General features: G+C 36.4%; 1 protein-coding gene across 2 annotated transcripts in view; it reads right to left on the bottom strand.

The window, feature by feature from the left end:
• Positions 1 to 231: 231 nt before the first annotated feature.
• Positions 232 to 20,147, bottom strand: part of rxrab (retinoid x receptor, alpha b) — a 75,651-nt gene continuing 55,735 nt past the window's right edge. For both annotated transcript variants that reach the window (XM_048189404.1, XM_048189403.1), the window contains 6 exons: positions 18,128 to 18,291; positions 12,689 to 12,818; positions 11,857 to 11,989; positions 7,221 to 7,312; positions 4,988 to 5,093; positions 232 to 2,272 (listed from right to left, as the gene is read on the bottom strand). In XM_048189404.1, coding sequence (XP_048045361.1) covers positions 2,125 to 2,272; positions 4,988 to 5,093; positions 7,221 to 7,312; positions 11,857 to 11,989; positions 12,689 to 12,818; positions 18,128 to 18,291 — 773 coding nt within the window. In that variant the 3' untranslated portion in view covers positions 232 to 2,124. The remainder of the gene's footprint in view (positions 2,273 to 4,987; positions 5,094 to 7,220; positions 7,313 to 11,856; positions 11,990 to 12,688; positions 12,819 to 18,127; positions 18,292 to 20,147) is intronic.

Here is a 20,147-nt window from a genome sequence, read left to right as displayed (position 1 = left end):
GTCAATACACAATACACCCTCGATTTGTCTTGTAAAAAAGGAAGAGCGAGCACCCTCAGCTCAGTTGAGGGTACCATGAAAACAAATGGCAGAGGAACAGAAGCCTTTGCACGTAATCCTTTCCCTCAGTTCAGGCTTAAGGGCATGGCTCCACTTAAAAAGGAATATTTACACCAACAATATGAACAACATAGAACTGATGAAGTAATGATACAGAGAAAAAAATTACACTTTGTACAAAAATAGATAAATCTCTTAAAATGCATCTCTTTTGTGTTTTGCTAACTTGTCCTGTGATGGCTGGTGTCTCACAGTCACAGGGAAATATTACAGATTCCGAGAAAGATGTCTGATGGCGGCACATCAGGATTGCAGCTGAGAGAAGATAAGATGCACCTGGCTCCTGGTGGTCTAACAAACCCTGTTTGACTAGTCCAATGCAGTTTTTCGTCTTTACCTCAGCAAGGGGCTTTTACTGCTTATCTGCACATATTTTAATATGCTGGTTTTGGAGTAATGAAAGGCCAAAGATGTTCAATAACAGAACTAGCAAAATCAAAGCACTGATCTTCCCTGACTGCGAATTCAAAGCATAAAAACATGAAAACTATAGGTTCTGTATAGCAATGAAATACACATTATATGCTGTTTGTATACATATTATACTGAATGCTCGTCATGTTTCTGTGAGGCCCGGCGTAATAGAATTTTGGCAGAATGTGTAGTCTAAATCAGTAGGTCTTCTGCACTATGTCTGCTAATGACAATTCCTTAAATTGCTGCTACACAGCTCACATACCTCCTGATTTCCAATAATAATTATTTTAAATTCATTGTCATCATGAAAACACTGGTTCAGATTGGCTCAATCTGCAAATGAGGTTTGATGCGTTAGTACAAATGGTATGAACCTGTAATTATCACCATTTACAGTTTCTTGCTTATGACACAGATAAGACACTGCACAACAGAACCAAAAACACAAGAAAATGTGGGTTTTTGCATTTTGCATCAACCTGAGGCATAGAAATGGTTACTTTGCAATGTTTGCCATGCATTTTATGACAATCCGACTTTTGAACTGTAACAATTCCATGTAATAGCAAATGAGTGCAGCTGTAATGTCACAACTCTTCCAATAGGGGACAGACGAAGCACTTCTCAAACCTCCTGATTCCCTGAGGCCAGAGTATCATCTGGATTCCTTTAACTCATTGCATATTTTCAAATCACAAACACCCACTTGCTGGGAATTATCAGATGATATATAAACATTATTGAAAATCTTTGGAAATAATACATATTTATGCTGAATTATAGAGGCAATTTTTTTTTTTTTTTTTTACATAATTCTAACAATGAATCATTGTATTTTCATCCAGCATGAGTTCAGCCAAGAGAACACCTGCTTTTCATTCTTTTTAGGCCTTTCTGTTATTCATAGGCCCATATATCTCCCAAAAAGAAAATGACTTAAAGCCAAACTGCGTACAGATTCTTCCTCATGAAGATGGACTTTAAGCATCCTGACGTATGACAACACCACTTGAAAGAAGCAATTTCTAAGTGCCTGGAAACAAAAAAAAAAAAACACAAATGTGGTCCTTTTAACACTGAACTCTGCTACGATTTCAGCAAGAGCTTCTAATGGCAGATACAGTGATGTGTTCTTTAATGACAGCTGCATGAAGAAGTGCATCCGAGGTATTTTTATCCTCATGAAATCTGAAAATTCACAGCAAAATGATTGTGAGTTCAGAGATGAGGCGGTTTGGCTGTGTACTCAATGGAAAGCAGAGGTAGACCTCTGTAAGGCAGAAGAAATGAGAAACCAGTAAAAAAAAAAAAAAAACCTGTCCAGAAGTTTGTGATTTCTCAAACGTGCATGCAATCCAGGAAAAAAAAAAAAAAACTCACTTAATCCATCCTGTATGGTATTCCGCAATGAACGGTTACTCAGTATTTTGTGGATTGCGCAATGTTTCTTAAGAAACGCCAACGTAGAATTACTATTGGTTCAGTCCTCTTCGGTGAGATCAGAGATGTGTCCTGTCCCTCCTGTAGTGTTCTATACATAAGCTGCACCCTCTGTCAGAGGGGCGGAGATGAAAAGAAATGATTCCCTCATGTCATTTGGTGTGGCGCCTCAAGCATTTCCATTAGGAAAGTATCGATGGGCGTGTCCCCAATTAACTTGAAAAAGAAGAGATGTTCGAGACACTTCAGGCCGATGGAGCGCAGAGCAGGCAGACGCAGTAACAACTTGGCAAATCTGTTCATGAAACAATTGATGAATGTGTGGATTAGCAGAGTGTAATAATTAAGCTGTTTTCTTAAGATGTTCTGTTGTTTAAATTTGTAAATAAAATAAACTGTTGTTATAAAGTTTAAAAAAAAAAAAAAAAAGAAATTAATACTTTTATTCACCAAGGACACATTAAATTGATCAAAAGTGACTGTAAAGACATCATGTTACAAAAGATTTCAGTAACACTTTATTTTAGGGTATTTTAACTAGTTGCTTATTAGCATGCATATTACTAGAATATTGGCTGTTTATTAGTGATTATTAAGCACATATTAATGCCTTATTCTGCATGACCTTATTCTACATTCTTAAAGAGTTAGTTCACCCAAAAATTAAAATTATGTCATTAATGACTCACCCTCATGTCGTTCCAAACCCGTAAGACCTCCGTTCTTCTTCGGAACACAGTTTAAGATATTTTAGATTTAGTCCGACAGCTTTCTGTCCCTCCATTGAAAGTGTTTGTACGGTAGACTGTCCATGTCCAGAAAGGTAATAAAAACATCATCAAAGTAATAACAAAAACTACGACTTTATTCAGCATTGTATTCTCTTCCGGAATCCTTTCCATTGAATTGATTCCATTGAATTGATTCCATTGAGTCCTTTCATCTGTCGGCGTTGGTAATGCACTTTTACGTTGTTGTTTTTGGCGATTAGGACATCAGCGACATGCACACTTACGCACCATTTTAAAAAATATAGCAATACCAAAATACAAACAATGTAGAATAGCTTGAATACAGCGTGCGTCTCCCTCAGACTGTAAACGAAGCTCGGGCGCACCGGATAACACGTCAGCAGCGTCTTACGTCAGCAGCGCTACTGCGGAGTCGTGAACCCGGATTGACAACAGACCCAGAAGAGAATACAATGCTGAATAAAGTCGTAGTTTTTGTTATTTTTGGACCAAAATGTATTTTCGATGCTTCAAAAACTTCTAACTAACCCACTGATGTCACATAGACTACTTTGATGATGTTTTTATTACCTTTCTGGACATGGACAGTATACTGTACATACATTTTCAATGGAGGGACTGAAAGGTCTCGGACTAAATCTAAAATATCTTAAACTATGTTCTGAAGATGAACGGAGGTCTTATGGGTTTGGAACGACATGAGGGTGAGTCATTAATGACATAATTTTCATTTTTGGGTGAACTAACCCTTTAATCCTGCCCAAAACCTAAACTTAACAACTAACTTACTATTAATAAGCAGTAAATTAGGGGTTTATTGAGGGAAAAGTCGTAGTTAATAGTGAATATATGTTCCCTATACTAAAGTGTTAACAAGATTTCAAATAAATGCTATTCTTTTAAACTTTATTTATCTCTATTTATCAAAGAATCCTGAACGTATCATGTTTTCCACAAACATATTAAGCAGTTTTCTGTTTTCAACATTGATATAATTAAATAACAAATGTTTCTAGAGCACCAAAATGATTGGTAACACTTTACTTAAATATATATTATTTAAGTAAAGTCATTCTATATATATATATATTATATATAAAATGCATTATAAACATATTTTAATGCATTAATTATGCCTTGTAATGCACCTTATAATGATCTCATATGTAATTGTAAGTACAGTTATAAATACATTATAATACTCTTTAGAAAGTATAATGCATTAAAATGCATGACAAACACCCAATTTCAAATTCAAATTTAGTATTATAATGCATTTGGCTACAATTAATTATTAACTTTGGTTACAATTATTTATGAAAAGATGTAATGCATTATAACATACATTAAGAATACCTTTATAATGCATTATACATAAAGGATTTAAAGGGATAGTTCACCCAAAAATTAAAATTCTGTCATCATTTACTCACCCCGAAGATGTTCCAAACCTGTATACATTCCTTTCTTCTGCTGAACATAAAGGGAAACTGAACAGTTTTGGGGCACCAGTGACTTCCATAGTGGTTTTTTTTTTCTATGGAAGTCAATGCTGCCCCAAAGCAGCCTGGTTACAAACTTTCTTCAAAATATCTTCCTTTTTGTTCAGCAGAAGAAAGAAACTCATACAGGTTTGGAACAACTTGAGGGTGAGTAAATGATTACAGAATTTTCATTTTTGCGCAAACTTTCCCTTTAAGTAAAGTGTTACCAAATGATGGATCATGTGACACTGAAGACTGGAGTACTGACTGCTGAAAATTCAGCCTTGCCATCACAGGAATAAATTACACTTTAAAATATATTTAAATGGTAAACGGTTATTTTAAATTGTAATAATATTTTGCAATGTTAATGTTTTTGTTGTATTTTTGATCAAATAAATGCAGGCTTAATTAGCGTAAGAGTTTTTTTTTTTTTTTTAAACATTACAAAATCTTACTGCTCACAAACTTCTGAACCGTGGTGTAAAGGAGATTTAACAGATATGTAGAAAATAAGCAAACTGACTTTTACTATAAGTAAAATGGGTTTTGAAAATGAAATAAAATTAATGAACATGAAATGAAAAAATATATCATGCTCTCTCTGAATCCAATTAAACCTTTTCTATAGCACTCGTTTTGTTTTGTGCTATTACTTTAATTTTTTATATACAAGTGAAATAATGAAGCGTACATAAACACGTGAGATAAAAGGTGTGTGTGTGTGTGTGTGTGTGTGTGTGTGTGTGTGTGTGTGTGTGTGTGTGTGCATACCTCCCGGGCTGATCAGGGTATTTATGTTTACAGTAGGCCTCTAGAGAAGCATACACTCTTTCCCTTAATGCCTCCACCTCTGATGGATTAGACAGTCCTTTTGAATCTACGAGTCGATAAAAACACAAAATCCACAATTTATTGTGAACTACCTAAGATTAGATGTATTTACACATTCAGCTTTCATAAGAATCAATATGTAAGGACAAACCTTTGATACACAACAAAACAAAGTCATGTTAAAGTGTTATTTTATTTGATGCTACACTACTGTTAGAAAAGTGTGGAATCAGTACATTTAAAAAAAAATAAAAATAAATACTTTTATTGAGAAAGGATGTGTTAAATTGATTAACAGTAGTCAGTAAAGACATTTATAAAATAACAAAAGATTTCCATTTCAAATAAATGCTGTTCTTTTAAACATTCTATACATCAAAGAATCCAAAAAAAAAAAAAAAAATGTATCACAGTTTCTACAAAAATAGTAAGCGCAGCTGTTTTCAACATTGATAATAATAATAAATGTTTCTTGAGCAGCAAATCAGCATATTCAAATGATTTCTGAAGGATCATGTGACACTGAAGATTGGAGTAATGATGCTGAAAATTCTTTTTAAAAAATATTACAAAAACTTACCACCCCCAAAATTTTGAACGGGATAGTGTACATTTGTCTGTAACTTGTTTTGTGGGTGATAGGTAATGCTAGCAGTGGTGTACGCAGGGCACGCACTGCGGGGGGCCCCACGTGTTTGGGGCTCCTGCGATAATCCCCTGTGTTGGGTTGCGCCAATGATCATTGACAGATATTGTCAAAAGCATCAAATATTGGCAATATTAGAGGATTTGGCATTTTTTTTCCCCCACGGATTTCCGCTTCGTCACTGAATGCTGGTTTAATCAAATAACTTCAGGCTGTAGATAAAGCTATTTCAGAAAGTACAGCAGCAATCCTCTTTCCTCAATAGCATGATTATTGTTTGTCCGACATCTGAAATAAAGTTGCCTTAGAATGTGAGAGGATGCTGACCATACTAAGCCCTCAGCATCAGATACCATATCCCACAATGCAATGTGCTTGAATCGACCTTTTGTCAGGGGTGCCTGCAGGATTTCAGAGGGGATTTATTTATTTATGCAAAATCAAACACTAAAAAGCTCAATATATGCTCATGCTAAAAATTCAACTCTGAGAGATGTTTTAATTTTCTTGAGTATACCCACTTTTCCACCATTGGGTCAAACCGTTCTCATTGCTAAACGGTTCCATTCCGTGTCGATCCCAGCCAATTTTGTTTTATTTTCCACTGTAGGGCTGATAACGAGCTCTTTGAAATGTAATACAAATGCGTGAGTCGTTGTCTTGGTAACGCAAGAGTTTACAGACTGTATGAGATGGAAATAAACCACGTTATGGAGGATGATCACATATTTCTTTAAATTGTATTATTAACTTGTGTTTACTTCACTCAAGTAGTGCGCTTGGCCAGCTACAGAGAAACTGGTAGCCAGGCAACAGACAAGAGACTAATCCTGAGTGGCGACGTCACTACACGGCCAACCGTGCTGAGAATTCTGGGCCGAGAATGATTTGTAATTGCGCTGTGCTGAACCAAGCTCAAATGGAAATATAACCGGAACTGTTCCTTACCGTTCTAAAAACCATTCGCTCCGACAGTGGAAAAGCAACTAGCATTCATGTAACTATTACACACTTCTATAAAGATTTTTTTTTAAAAACGGCAAAAAGCGGAAAACAAAATGGTCAAATATACCCATCTAGCACGTTCACATATTAAAACAACTTAAAGACAGTGTAGGTGGACACAGAAACACTTTCGGTGTGAATGTCTGCTTATTCACATGGCACAGCTGAAATTTCTCAAAGTACGCTAAAATGCGTACAGCCATACAGCTGTAGGCACCACTGTAACAATTGACTAGACTGTCAATATTTAAGACATTTTTACACAACAAAATGTTTTATTGTTTGGAAATGAACACAGATGTCACGTGAGAACAATTTTGCAGTACACAGTATAGACTGATTTGCCTGCTATACTAAGGTTTACAGTCACATGACTCTCATTTAACCTTTCTGGATTTATTCCATTCCATTTTTAAAAAATGGGCCAAAAGAAAATAGCAAGGTAGTTTAATCAAACTGAAATGACATTTTAAACGCACTTGCATAAGAGTGCTGTGTTTGTATAAGTATACATTACTGTACCTGGATTGAACAGAACAATGGCCCGCAGGCATCCAAGTTCAGTCTTGTCCATTTGCATGTCTCTCATCTTTGACACAAGCTCTGTCAGCACTCTGTAACGAAAGTGACAAAAATCTTTACGCTCACATGGCAACTCAGCCAATCTAAATTATAGATATAGTTCATTTTTCTCCAACATACCCTTAAAAATGCCGGTAAATGTTCTGTAACATATTAAACAGGCTCAGTGAGTCATCGCTCCACTTTATATTTAGTTTTCATATCGCCTTGAAAATCAAAGTCATTATGTCTTATAAGACACATTCATCTCTACTGCAGACAGACCGGGCAGCATATATTTCATTAGTGAGGACACCAGCATATCTCACGCAGCCAGTGAAACATTATCACAGCGCTACATAAAACTGCCATACGGCTTAATGTAAAAACGGCATCAATCAAGAGTAAGATGTGCAGGACACTTTCATGATGCAGCGTCTAATATCATTATAGGGGTTATTTTCAAAAATTCATGTGTGCATGACCTACAGCTGTCACAAATCTTCCACAGGGTGTATTATCAGGACACAGAAAGGTTTCTTAGTAGACCACAAGATCTTACTCTCTATAAACTGAATGCTGACACTGAATTTAAAATGATAGTTCACCCAAAATGAAAATTTGGTCATTACTAGGGGCTTTCGCACTGGGTAGTTATAGGAGCTAGCCACCAGGACGGTCCCCTCCCCTGAGAACGAATGGCCCCTAGGGTCATTTTCCTGGTTGCATTCACACTGCCGGTAGGAACTCTGAAGTGACGCAAGCTGGCCAACAGCGATGTCATTTAAGCGTGGCATTCAACAACATCAACAATTGGAGGATGGAGGACGCCATGATTGGAGCTGTGTTTTTGTTGTGTGTCGTGGGATTCATGATAACTGAGATGGTATGTAGACGTACAGTGGGTACGGAAAGTATTCAGACCCCCTTAAATTTTTCACTCTTTGTTATATTGCAGCCATTTGCTAAAATCATTTAAGTTATCATTAAGCACCCCATATTGACAGAAAAACACAGAATTGTTGACATTTTTGCAGATTTATTAAAAAAGAAAAACTGAAATATAACATGGCCCTAGGTCTGAATACTTTCCGTACCCACTGTATAAGTTATGCGATTGAAAGTGAAAAAGGAGGGCTATAGAGAAGAAATCTCCTATGAAAACTTGCAGTGCTACATATCATTGAGGCTGAGAAAAGAACACAACGCTGCAGACAAAGGCGACAGGTTTATGTTGTTAACATTAGCTTTCTGTGTGTCTTATTGTTTTCCATGTTTGTGGAGTTCATTGAGTAAGTATATAAACTCTGTATTCTGATTTTTAAAAATGATGGGTGCCGGTGTTTTGTATGCGTTCGGCCAGTCAACGTACACTTATGCCACTGGAAGTTCCTGTTGTGCTGGGTTAGACCTTTTTCTGAAGTAAGAATTAATTTAGTCTTCCCAAAAGGTGTTCCTATGACAAAAATCATTCCCAGCTCCTGCGGTGCGAACATGCCAAAAAAGTGGGAATTTCCTCCGACAGTTATAGGGACTCCGGTGCGAAAGCCCCTATTTACTCACCCTCACATTGTTAACAACCTGCGTTACTTTCTCTTTTTCATTGAACACAAAAGGACATGCTTATGTGGCTGCTCTTTTCCATATAATTTAAGTGAATGGGCACTGGATCTATCACGCTCCAAAAAAAAAAAAAGTAACATAAAATATCATAAATTTAATACAACTATATTCCATGTCTTATGATGCCCTGATAGTTTTGTGTGTGGAAAATGCATAAATCTAAATTCTTGTCTAATGGCACCATATTTGATTTGAGATTTGATTAGAGGTTAAATAACGACTTCACACGTCTGTCCTTCACACAAAACTATCATGCAGCTTCAGACGATTTGAGTGCAACAATTCGTCCATCCACTTGTTTCCCATTCATTTTTCCCATAGGGATTTTTAAAAAGTCTTTGTTAAAGAGTAAAAAGGCATAAACTAAGCCAACCAGCTATGAAGTGAATCACAACATTACAGACTTTGATTTGAAGCAACGGATGAAATGGAATTGAAGTAAGGGGGCACAGTGACTCAAGTTGCCGGCCCATGACCCCCGGGGCCCACTTGTGGCGCCAACACTGAAAATATGCATATATATATAGCAGCCCCTCTGTTGACATGGTGATGGAAAAATTATGAGATCGGAGGCATATTTCAGTGATTTTTTTTTGCAAAAGTATTGAGCTACACAGAGAAACTTCGCATTCACTCGGAAAAGCACTGAATTTTAGTTTTTACTCCCATCTCATATTATTTACATCACTTTTTTTTTTTTTTTTTTTTTTTTTTGCACGTGAACGCAGCTTCTCTGGGAAATGCAAAAGTTTTTTGAGAGAACACATTAAAATATTTTCCCTCCCATTTCATTTTTTGATTGTTGGAGATTTCTCTGCAGAATCATGAGTAGTGTAGGTTTATACCAGGAATTCTACTGATAAACCCAATAATTTAAAAATAAGTTGAAATAATGCAGGTTGATGGCTTCAACAAAGAAAGACATATACCATCGACTAACAACCTTGTAGCTCATAGAACAGTAGTGGCTAAAAGTGATTTTTGGACCCTACAAATTCGATTAAACCATCGAAACATGGATCAAAACACAATAATATATATATATATATATATATATATATATATATATATATATATATATATATATATATATATATTTTTTTTTTTTTATATATATTAAATATGAGGAAAGAACAAAACACTAAACTTAGTTAAGATATTTATCTAACAAAATCATTTTGCAAAAATGGCAAACTGCAGCTACATGTAACCCACACCTGAGGTATAAATTTTACGTTGACTCTACAATTGGACCAATGTACTCAGAAGACAAGGTTTGTGGTAAGAGCAAGATTTAACTGTATTGAACACATAACATTTACATTTACATTTATGCATTTGGCAGACGCTTTTATCCAAAGCGACTTACATTGTATTATACTATACATTTGTATCTGAGTATGTGCAATCCCTGGGATCGAACCCATGATCTTGGCATTGCTAGTGCCACGCTCTAACCACTGAGCTACAGGATTGTAGAAATAATTGCTTCCATATAAATGCAGTGACATAGGAATATTCACGTGTTACTAATTTGTACCTTTTCCTTTTCCTTTCCAGGGATTTGATGGTTGTTTCACTTTGTGGGAACCATAAATTAATTTTCAGTTCAGAATTCAATTAGTGCAAATGTAATTTGTTTGTGCATTGATTGAGACTAATTAAAATAAAACTTTGGCTGTCTTTTCTGTGTCTGAATGACTTGTTCTTGAATTAAACCCTATTTAGTTATCACTATTTAAACATTAACACTCACCACATCAACATCAGTTTCCAACCAGTTTAACATGAATTAAAATAAAATTTCCAGTCTGAATAACCAGTAAACCTAGGGTTCATTCACAATAAAATGGAAGACCTCAATATCAAAATCAAAATCAGTCCATGAATTCAGTTCAGTTCCCAAAAGAAAAGTTCCTTGAATGTGAAATAATTCACAGTCTGTGCAGGTGATCCAGGATTAGGACGAACAAAAAAAAAAAAAAAAAAAAAAAAAAAAAAAAGAGTTTGTTGTGCAATTCCCCTCCTACCGTTCGACGACCAGCATGTTCAAGTTCACAAGAAGTTCTAAGGATTCACTCGACAGGTGGCTCGCCAGTCCAACCCCACCAGGTGCATATAGAAAGTGCAGGAAGGAGTTGAGACAATTCAAGAATCAGAAGGATTCACACTTCGATCAATCCACATCCAGATCAGGCAACATTCAGTGGCTGACTCCACAAAACTCATACAGACATCACAGGAGGAAAAAAAAAACCTAGCCAAGGAACTCATTCATCAACTCATGTACATCGGCAGAACAGGAAAATTCCAGAGCATACGCGATCCAAAATGTCAGTCTCCACACAATCTGCTTCTCTCTGAACCCATTACTTTTCTCCGATTTTGAAGCACTGATTCTCCGGGGATAACGAGAAGCATCAGTTTGCATCAGAGGTTATGGAGAAAAAGAAAGATCTCAAACGTGCAGGATAGAACAATATATATATATATATATATATTCTTTGTGTGACAGCCTGGCCAAAAGGTATGTCCACACAATTTGGCATCACAAATAAAACAAATGACACCAAGCTCAACTAAGCAATATGCTTACAAAATCTTTAACAAATGTTTAATAATATTTGAATAAAGGGTAAAGATGTCAATTTTCCTAGGCTGGACATCACTTTTGGCCACTACTGTTGATCTGACTTTAATGTTTTATAAGTTATTGTTAAAAATGAATTTCCCCATGGAGAAAACGAATGGGATTTTTACTTCTGGAACCTAACTACTACACTATAGTGCATTAGCCATATACTTTAGTTTACTTGAGTTTTTAAGGTGCCATTTTGTTTTCAAATTTTTAAGCTTGAAAGCCCCAGTCTCCATTCGCTTTCATTATATCAAAAAGAACATCCAAAATATTCTTCAAAAATTGAGATAGAAAATCATACAGGCTCAGGATTTTTTTCTGAAAGCTTAGACTAACCTGTCAAAGATGGCTCCGACGCCGGCAGTATGTGCGCTGTTTCTATGGACGTGAAGGCCTGTAGCTAATAATATCCCATCTTTCACAGCTATGGAACGATGCGAAAAAGAGGCAATCAGGAGTTCATTCCACCCTAGCAACAGAGGACATGAGCACAAAAGCACATTGATAAGTGAACAAACACACAAAGGTAGCAAGCAAGGGAGCAACTCCACCTCGTGTCTCTCTCTCTCTCTCTCTCTCTCTCTCTCTCTCTCTGTGTGTGTGTGTATGGTGGCTTTGTCTGCTGTATTTGTTTACTAGCTCAATATCAACTTAAGTTGTATGTTCTTAACTGAAATTGTGTTTTAATGATTTTAAATACATTGACACACTTTCATGTGCTACGATCCCATTTCTGAGGCTCTGAATAAAACACACTGAACAGAAAGACACTGAGAGTTTGGTTGTCCTCAGGCAACCTACAGCCTAATTAAATAAATGCAACATGTGAACGGCGAGAACAATACAGCCTCTTATTCTATCTTGATCTGTGTAGAAGCCATCATTCTTAACAGAATAAGGACTCTCACTCTAAGATAATGAGATGGAATTCCTTCTTTTAATCGATGCTATGGCCCGAGGCTGGATCAAATGTATCTGCAAATCTATATAAATGCTTTTGGAATAGACTCTAATGTCAAATAACCGTAAACATACTCATTTCATTAGCTGATGCTGTTTTCAGCTGTAACTTCATAGCTGGAAGAATAGATGTACAGCAAACAGGTCACGTTAGGTCGATGTCTGCATGACTAAAAAAAAAGTGGTCTGTGTTTATTTACTGACGCACCTGCTCGCAGAAGGATGACCTGATCGTCCAACGGGAGATCAGAAAAGTGGGGTATCCGCTTGGCCCACTCCACTAAAGTAAAGAGTTGCTTGTCAGCTGCTTGGCAGATGTTTGTTACAGGGTCGTTAGGCTAGAGAGAAAGAGAAAGAGAGAGAGAGAGAGAGAGAGAGAGAGAGAGAGAACTCTATGTCAGTAGCTTTCCATGGCAACACAAAGGAAAGGAAAATCAAAAATGAGTTCATAGTTGTTTCTCCTAGTCAGCAATGGAGAGGAAACTTTTGCTTTGGTCTCCTGATTCTCTGATTTTCTCCTGGGAAAAATACCCTAGTGAACAGTTTCAGAAAACACAATGTCAATGTCTCAAACTGCCAAGATACCAGAATCGGCAAATCAGAGGTCAGAAGTCTCAATATGAACTCAAACATTTCATGAATTGGACTAAATTATTTCAGTGACGTTTGTTGCCGTAGCAATTCATTACCCACACCTGTTCCATGTCAAGCCCTTGTTACCCTGTGTATTTATACCCCAGTGTTTCCTTTATTCAGTGTCTGGTGAACAGTGTCTGTTCCATTGTGGATGTTTCGCATGTGTTGTTTCAGTATTGTTTTGCCTGACTTGCCCCATATCTGAATTTACTCTGAATTTGCCCGGATTTACTTTTGTTATTTTGTTAAAAAACGAAAGTTGTTGTTGCAACTGGATCCAATTCTCCATCTTTTCTGAAGCACCCCCATGACACTGAGATTTAAAAGAGCTACTTTTGAGATACAATTTTCCATTGTGTGAGGATGGGAAGATATTGTAAGGGTTTACCTATTGTATGAGTACTTTATACTACTGTTTAAAGGTTTGGGGTCTGTAATATTTTCTCCTTTTTTTAAAAGAAATTAATACTTTTATTAATGAAGGAAGCATTACAATTGATAAAAGTGACAGTAAAGACATTTTTATTTATAATATTACAAAATACTTCTATTTCAAATAAATGCGCTTCTTTTGAACTTTCTATTTATCAAAAAAGTATATATATAAAAAAAAAACAGCACAAGTGTTTTCAACATTAATAACAATATGAGCATCAAATCAGCTTATTAGAATGATTTCTGAAGGATCATGTGACACAGAAGACTGGAGTAATAATGCTGAAAATTCAGCTTTGACATTACAGGAATAAACTATATTTTATAATATATTCAAATAGTAAACAGTTATTTTAAAATAATAATAATAATTCACAAAATTATTGTTTGTTTTACTGTATTTTGATCAAATACTGTAAATGCAGCCTTGGTGAGCATAAAAGACTTTCAAAAACATTACACATTTTTTTTACAGACCTCAAACTTTTAAATGGTATTTCTGCACAAATGTGCTTTTGGACATATCAGACTTTTAATGAGAATGCAATAAACAATGCAGGAATAAGGACAAAATGCATTTGCAAACTCTGAAACAGCTTTTGAGTGTTATTGACTTCACTGTGTGACATGTTACTTTACCATATCTGCATTCTGCAAAGATATCACCAAGAGAAACTCAATTGTCAAACTCAGTGATGTGAGTGGAAAATGAACAGATATCTTGTGGGAAGTCTTGTGGAAATTATTCCTATCATTTTCCCCAATGGAATATTTTGATTCCCTGTTTAACTCTTGCTCTCTAAAAGCCTTTCCTTCTGCTTGAATAAACCCAAGCTCTCCAGCCCAGAATCAATCAGAACAAGCACTCATGAACCAATAGCCTGGCAAGTCAGAGAACTCTGTGCATGTTCTGCTGTTGTCATGGAGCAAATTCTGTCCCTGTAGGATCCCAAAATCACATCATCACTGAAGCACCATCATCATCTACCCGGAGCGAAAAGCTCTTCCATTTTAGTGGTGAAAAAGAAGTACTCTTTAGCTTTTTTCTTTACAAAGAAAATAATATACTTTAAAAGGGTCACACTTTAGATAACGGTCCAATTCTCAGTATAAACCAAATATTAACTATATTTTTGCCTCAATAATCTCCCAATTACTGCTTATTAATAGTTAGTAAGGTAGTTGTTAATTTTAGGTACTGGGTATGGATTGAGGGATGTAGAATATGGTCATGCAGAATAAGGCATTAACATGTGATTTAAAAGTACATATCTTTTCATTTGTAATGATGAAGTTGCAGTGTAGTACATTTAAAATATGTTGAGCTGCAAATAGCCAATATCCTAGTAATATGCATGTAAATAAGCAATTAGTTAAGAGTGAGAATTGGACCCTGAACTAAAGTGTTACCGTTAAAAGAATATACTTGTTTAAAACTAATGTATGTTTTAGACACTTAGTTGCTTCTTAATTGAAAGTGAAAGTATGGTGAATGACCCATACTAATAATTTGTGCACTGCAATTCACCTATCCAAGCGCAGACACACAGCAGTGAGTATTGAACACACACACCATGAACACACACCTGGAGCAGTGGGCAGCCATTTTTGCTGCGGCGCCCAGGGTGCGATTAGGGTTAGGTGCCTTACTCAAGGGCACTTCAGTTGTGGGTAATGAGAGGCACTGTACATTCACTCCCCCTCCTATATTTCCTGCTGGTACTGAGACTCGAACCCGCAACCTTCAGGTGACAAGTACAACTCTCTAACCATTAGGCCACAACTGAAAATATATTATAGTTTAAATTTATATTAAATGCAATTGCTGAACTTTAAAGTTTTCTTTTTTTTACCCACTTTAGTAGTATATCTTTGTGTGTAATTTCGGCAACACTGTAGTATAGGGAACACATATAAACTATTAACTAAGACTTTTCCCTCAATAAACTCCTAATTTACTGCTTATTAATAGTTAGTAAGGTAGTTGCTAAGTTTAGGTATTTGGTAGGATTAAGAATGTAGAATAATGTCATGCAGAATAAGACATTAATATGTGCTATATAAGTAAAAATAAAAAGCCAATATTCTATTAATATGCATGCTAATAAGCATCTAAAAGACCTTAAAGGTGCCGTAGAACGTCTTTTCAAAAGATGTAATATAAGTCTAAGGTGTCCCCTGAACGTGTCTGAAGTTTCAGCTCAAAATACCCTATAGATTTTTTTAAATTAATGTTTTTAACTGCCTATTTTGGGGCATCATTAACTATGCACCGATTCAGGCTGTGGCCCCTTTAAATCTCTCGCTCCCTGCCCTCCTGAGCTCTCGACTATAAGTGCAGTTATACAGTGCATAAACAAAGTTCACACAGCTAATATAACCCTCAAATGGATCTTTACATGATGCCCGTCATTCATGCTGCATGCATGCATTGATTCCTGTGAGTATAGTATTTATTTGGATGTTGACATTTGATTCAGAATGAGTTTAAGGCTATATGTTCTGTGGCTAACGGGCTAATGCTACACTGTTGGAGAGATTTATAAAGAATGAAGTTGTGTTTATTCATTATACAGACTGCAAGTGTTTAAAAATGAAAATATTTAAAATAATCTTTTAAACAAATGAGATTTATATAAGAAGGAGGAAGCAATGGAGTTTGAAACTCACTGTATGTCTTTTCCATGTACTGAACTCTTGTTATTCAACTATGCCGCGGTAAATTAAATTTTTGATTCTAGGGCACCTTTAAAATAAAGTGTTACCGTAATTTCAAAATTATTTTTGTTGTCATTGAAATATGGTTAAAGCATACTGCCAAGAGTACTGACAAGCACTTCAAGGGAAAGTTCACCCAAGTTGTTCCAAACTTGTATGAATTTCTTCTGCTGAACATAGAAGAAGATTTTGAAGAATGGGGGTAACCAAACAGTTGATGGTAGCCACTGACTTCCACAGTAGGGAAAAAATACTATGGTAGTCAATGGCTACCGTCAACTGTTTGTTACCCACATTCTTCAAAATGTTCTTCTGTGTTTAGGAGAAGAAAGAAATTCATACAGGTTTGGAACAACTTGATGGTGAGAAAATGACAGAATTTCAATTTTTGGGTGAACTATACCTTTAAGGTAAACTAAAATGTAATTTCTATCGAAACTTTTGTCATGTATTTAAATATATTTCTAAGTACGGTAACACTTCAGTACAGGGAACACATTCACTACTAACTACAACCTTTGCCTCAATTAACTCCTAATTTACTGCTTATTAATAGTTGTTAAGTTTAGGCATTGGGCAGGATTAAGAATGTAGAATAAGGTGATGCAGAATAAGGCATTAATATGTGCTTACTAATGACTAATAAACAGCCAATATTCTAGTAACATGCATGCTAATAAGCAACTAGTTAAAAGATCCTAAAATAAAGTGTTACCAAATATGTTAACTTTCAACGTAATATTGAATAACACACTACAGTTAAAATGATAATCGAGTACTTCATATGTGCTTTAGTATGTTATTCATCAAATCAAAATAGTGTACTTCTTTAAAAGTATTTTATTTTATATTATGACGTGCACTTTTTAAAAGTATAAAAATTGTGAAAGTACTCTCACTTAAGTACACATAAGTAGCCTTTTATTTCATTAATATTATATTATGTCAAGTAGTTTTTTACATTGCTTTCAAATTTTGAAGTATACTACAATTGTACAACTACATTCCATACAATTAAGCTCACTTCTTTTTCACAAGTGTATTCATGAGCGCTCAGTTCATATCACCACCATACTCAAATATCATAACAATAAGATATACATCTTGCTTAAAAGTCTCCTATTCTACACGGCTTTCATTTAAGATCATCACATCTTAACAGTTTTCCAATCAACCCAAAAGGAACACAAATTCATTAGAACCCTATTCATGTGAGAGGACCTTCCCCAGGGCTCAAGGACGAACACACAAACAGCCATTAAAAAACGACTGTGGGGGAAACAAACAATCTGAAAATACAAAGTAGGGAAGACAAAGCATATGCCTCTTTTCCCCTGACCTCTACCTGATTTAGAGCTTACAGCTGCACAAAACAGAGGACAAATGTGCGCAAGGCATAAATATACACAGCGGCACTAGCCTCGGTGTGTCAAAATGACATGGTTAATGGCTGAAGCTCTTATCTAGTGACATGACAATGTGCTTCTTCTGCAGTATGTTCCCTCTCGAGGGGTCTGTACAGAGGCCTTCAAAGCCAAAGTGCATTGCTATGTAGCCGAATCCATCCGCTGGGAGTGGGACCGTAAAAATAGCCCTTCTTATTCACAAACAGAAATACTTGTATCTGCATCTGACTCTTTCTTGGACAGCTGCAAAACTCTTAAAACTGTCTTTTATATATCTGCAGGCAGGTTGGAACCTTTCTTTAGTCTTGACATTCAGAAAATGATCGAGCCCAGTCTGTTCACTGAGGAGCAATTGTGAAGTGTAACTCTGAAATGGCACATTTCAGACGGGCCAAATGTTCTCCATAAGTTGAATGTCACTGAGTGTGATTTAGAGGGAGAGATTGGCTTACAGAGTTGGCAGGCGGACTCAGGTTGGCCTCCACGTAGGTCTCCGTCTTTGGTTCCACTGCCAGTTCGGCATCCAGAATCTTCTCCACGGGCATGTCCTCGTTGGCACAGCTGCCGAATTCAGCCTCACTCCGCTCCTTCGCCCGCTGCCGCTCCTCCTGAACGGCTGCACACGTGCACATTCAAAATTAGAAAGGCTTGCATGTGCGACATGTCCAGATACATACACAAACAAAGCCATGACCTTGTGCACAATAACACACAGCTGCTTTTGGTTTGCTCTTAATCTACACATTTCCACAAAAACAGCACAGGCTGTTTTTCATCGAGCTGCATATGCATCCAGCCCATTATTCATCGACTTCAGAGGCTGAAAGTTGAGGAGGTCATTCTACATTTGGAGCGACGTTATTAGTAATATGTATTCTGCTTTTTAAAATATGTATATTTTATTTGGGTACGATCCAGTGCAAACATGATTCTGTGCTTCTATTCAGTCTATCGACAAAGTCATGGGCCATAAAACGTCCTTCTAAAACTTTCGGTCAAACGATTAGTTATGCAGGTTGACAATGTATTGGTGTGTGTGTGCCACATTTGGGCGAGCATCTGCGTGTTGTGTACACAGCGTACACATTTGTTTGGCCTGGTTTAGAGGGGGAGCCAAGTCTAAACCACACAGTCGGACTACTGTGGTCTGGACCTGGTGGAAATGAGCCCCGTCTGCCTCGCCGTCAGGCTGTGGAACATTTCAGCTTTCCCTTCTGTCTGTAAAAGCCCTGTTTTATGACTCACTCTCTCTCTCTCTCTCTCTCTCTCTCTCTGTTAGACAGAAACCACTAGCAGATCATGAGGGGAATTCTTGAGTAGGAGCAGCAGAGAGCCGTGGAGGTCAGCTGAAGGATAAAGCTCTACTCCAGGAGTCACTGAGAGGTGAGGAGAGAGGCACAAGGAAATTATTTTAGCTTTATTGTCCTCAGAAACAGAAAGACAGAGAGAGTGACTTGTGGGGGAGAAGTGTGTCAGGTTACCTCTCTCTCAGAGGCCTCAGTATAGGGGGTCCAGCCCTCATGTTCAAGACCATTTTATTAGCTTGAAAAATATACCTAACGTTCTAGTATCGGGATTATTCTTTATGACTTTTTCTACTCTTTTGAGAACAGATTATAAACAAAATTGATAGCACAACGAACTTAACATACTTCAAATGTCTTCCATTAAAAATGTCACAATGCAACTTATGTCAGATATAAAACAATGGAAAAATGCAATCAGTTTTCACATGCTAAATTTGTTTTATTGGTATCATGCTGTAATGGTACACTGCTGGTTGTTTACTGTAACTTCTTTTATTGTACTTTTCTACAGTGTGTTTTTGGTTGACAAAAGACCCACCTTGTCATCAAACAAAATGATAAAGCTTCAATAATGTCTGGCTAATGGGCTTTAACTAGGTCAGAAAAAACATATTAAAAGAGTTTCAAAGAACAATAAGAGGTTGTTTTTGAAATCATTATTATGAAATTTATCATTATCATCACTGATTGGGACCCCAATCTTAAAGGGTTAGTTCACCCAAAAATGAAAATTCTGTCATTAATTACTCACCCTCATGCCGTTCCACACCCGTAAGACCTTTGTTAATCTTCGGAACACAAATTAAGATATTTTGGTTGAAATCCGATGGCTCAGTGATCCATTAAGGTCCATTGATGAAGATCCATTAATGTACTAAAAACATATTTAAAACAGTTCATGCGAGTACAGTGGTTCAATATTAATATTATAAAGCGACGAGAATATTTTTGGTGCACCAAAAAAAAATAAAAAAAATAACGACTTATATAGTGATGGCCGATTTTCAAAACACTGCTTCAGGAAGCTTCAGAGCGTTATAAATCAGCGTTATGAATCAGCGGTTCGGAGTGCCAAAGTCACGTGATTTTAGGAGTTTGGCGGTTTGACATGCGATCTGAATCATGATTCGATACGCTGAATCATAACGCTCCGAAGCTTCCTGAA

Source organism: Megalobrama amblycephala, linkage group LG4 (assembly GCF_018812025.1).
Source record: "Megalobrama amblycephala isolate DHTTF-2021 linkage group LG4, ASM1881202v1, whole genome shotgun sequence".
NCBI classification, from domain to species: domain Eukaryota; kingdom Metazoa; phylum Chordata; class Actinopteri; order Cypriniformes; family Xenocyprididae; genus Megalobrama; species Megalobrama amblycephala.
Note: the sequence above shows the minus strand (reverse complement) of the source record. Positions and strands in the feature narration are given on the sequence as shown.